At 36.5% G+C, this 1,621-nt stretch overlaps 1 protein-coding gene across 1 annotated transcript in view; it reads right to left on the minus strand.

Annotated features, from left to right (window-relative positions):
• LOC118749128 overlaps window positions 1-1,198 on the minus strand; it is an 8,041-nt gene extending 6,843 nt beyond the window's left edge. Inside the window, exons 1-2 of the mRNA XM_036483897.1 lie at window positions 387-1,198; window positions 14-331 (exon numbers count right to left, since the gene is read on the minus strand). Of these exons, the coding sequence (XP_036339790.1) occupies window positions 14-331; window positions 387-1,198 (1,130 nt within the window). The remainder of the gene's footprint in view (window positions 1-13; window positions 332-386) is intronic.
• Between the last annotated feature and the right edge of the window lie 423 nt (window positions 1,199-1,621).

The following is a 1,621-nucleotide window of genomic DNA, read 5'->3' on the forward strand; positions in this document are numbered from 1 at the left end:
ATTTTGGTTATACCCACTCACTTGTAAAAATCCCGCAGATACTAATATCGGAATCACGTTATTTGCATCTAGGTGTGGTAAATTTTCTGAGCCTTCAAAAACAGTTTTTCTACAACCAGTTATTTCTGCAGAATCTGTTAATTTCATCCACTTTATGAGCCAGTCAAATATCTGTATGTCACAATGCACCGAAATATCCACTTCATCAAGTTTTTGTCCGGCTGTAACCTCGGCAAAGTATCCCATTTTATTTACTAGTAATCTCTGCGAGCAAATAAAGTCCCTGGTGATATTTTTAACCTCATCGCATACGTGAATAACGACTTCTGATCTAAAATTGTCTGTTTAAGTTAATCTCTTAAAAAGAAAAAATCTTTATACCGTACTCCTTTTTGTCTCTTTTTGTCGTCACCAACTTCTTCATAGGCTTAGCATCGAGAAGAACTGTCTGGCAACTGGGTTCATTTGCTGCAATTCTGCACTCAGTTTTATGAGTTGCTGGGTGACTTTTATTCGGCTGGTCTGAATTATTCGCATCCATAGGTATAACTTTAGGAATAAGTGGTTCCTTAATTTTTTGTTTAGATTTTGTATGATGGTGAAAAGATGCCGGGACTGGTATCGGACATATAAAGGATAGCACTGAGTCAATCATGCCTTCATTAATAACGTAATCCAATTTGTTGTATAGCTTCACTTGCATATTTTCGCTTTGAATTATTCCGCAATCCATTTTCTTGAGCGTTTGCTGAGTAAAAGAACTAATAGCCATTCCTACAGTGCTTCGCCTTTGAGAAAGATTATGTTCGTTGTTTATATCGCTGATGGAAGCACCGCCATTTTCTAAGACCTTTGTCTGAAACATGTTATTTTTAAAACGCCTACCTAAAATATCTTGAAATAGTTGATTATCCACCATTTTCTCTAAATTTAAATCTTCATTTGCAGCATACGAATGAAAATCTTCTGATGTATTTCTTCGTACAAGCGTTTGCTGATTACTTTTCACTGATATAATGTCGTTAACGTGGCAAGAAACTTTCACGAAATCTAAAAATTTGTTGATGCTGATGTCTTGATTTGCACTTTCTACTTCTAACTTGCGTCTGGAAACCGCCTCAATTAAATTATTGCCATCAGCCGACTGTTCGCCAATAATCTTATCGATTGCATCTTGTTCTACTTTTCTGGAATTCATTTCTTGAGTTTATAAGACTTAGTTGTAAGCAAAATAGATTTGGAAAAGCGTTGTACATACATATTTCTGACAAAATAAACAAATTTGGTTTCCCTTGGAGATCAATAAAGCTGCCTTTACACGGGTCGATTTTGGTTGAACGACCACAAATGCCAATTCAATCGGAAAATGTAAAGCTGCCATTAAACGGGTTCTGTCGACTGAGAAATCGACCAGCCAAAACACCTTGCATGACCTACATAAAATATATGTACATATCGCTCATGATTCAATAATTAAAGGTTTTCCTCAATAGTGACATTAGAGTTTTGACGCTGCCTTAACTCCCTTACAAAAGCTTTGTACACACACACGAAACCACACACAGTGCCTTGCTCATATATGTAATACTCCTATATTGGCAGTAAGAGCTAGTACCGTCCG

Source organism: Rhagoletis pomonella, unplaced genomic scaffold (assembly GCF_013731165.1).
Source record: "Rhagoletis pomonella isolate Grant_MI unplaced genomic scaffold, Rhpom_1.0 Rhpom_scaffold_00014, whole genome shotgun sequence".
Classification (NCBI taxonomy): Eukaryota; Metazoa; Arthropoda; class Insecta; order Diptera; family Tephritidae; genus Rhagoletis; species Rhagoletis pomonella.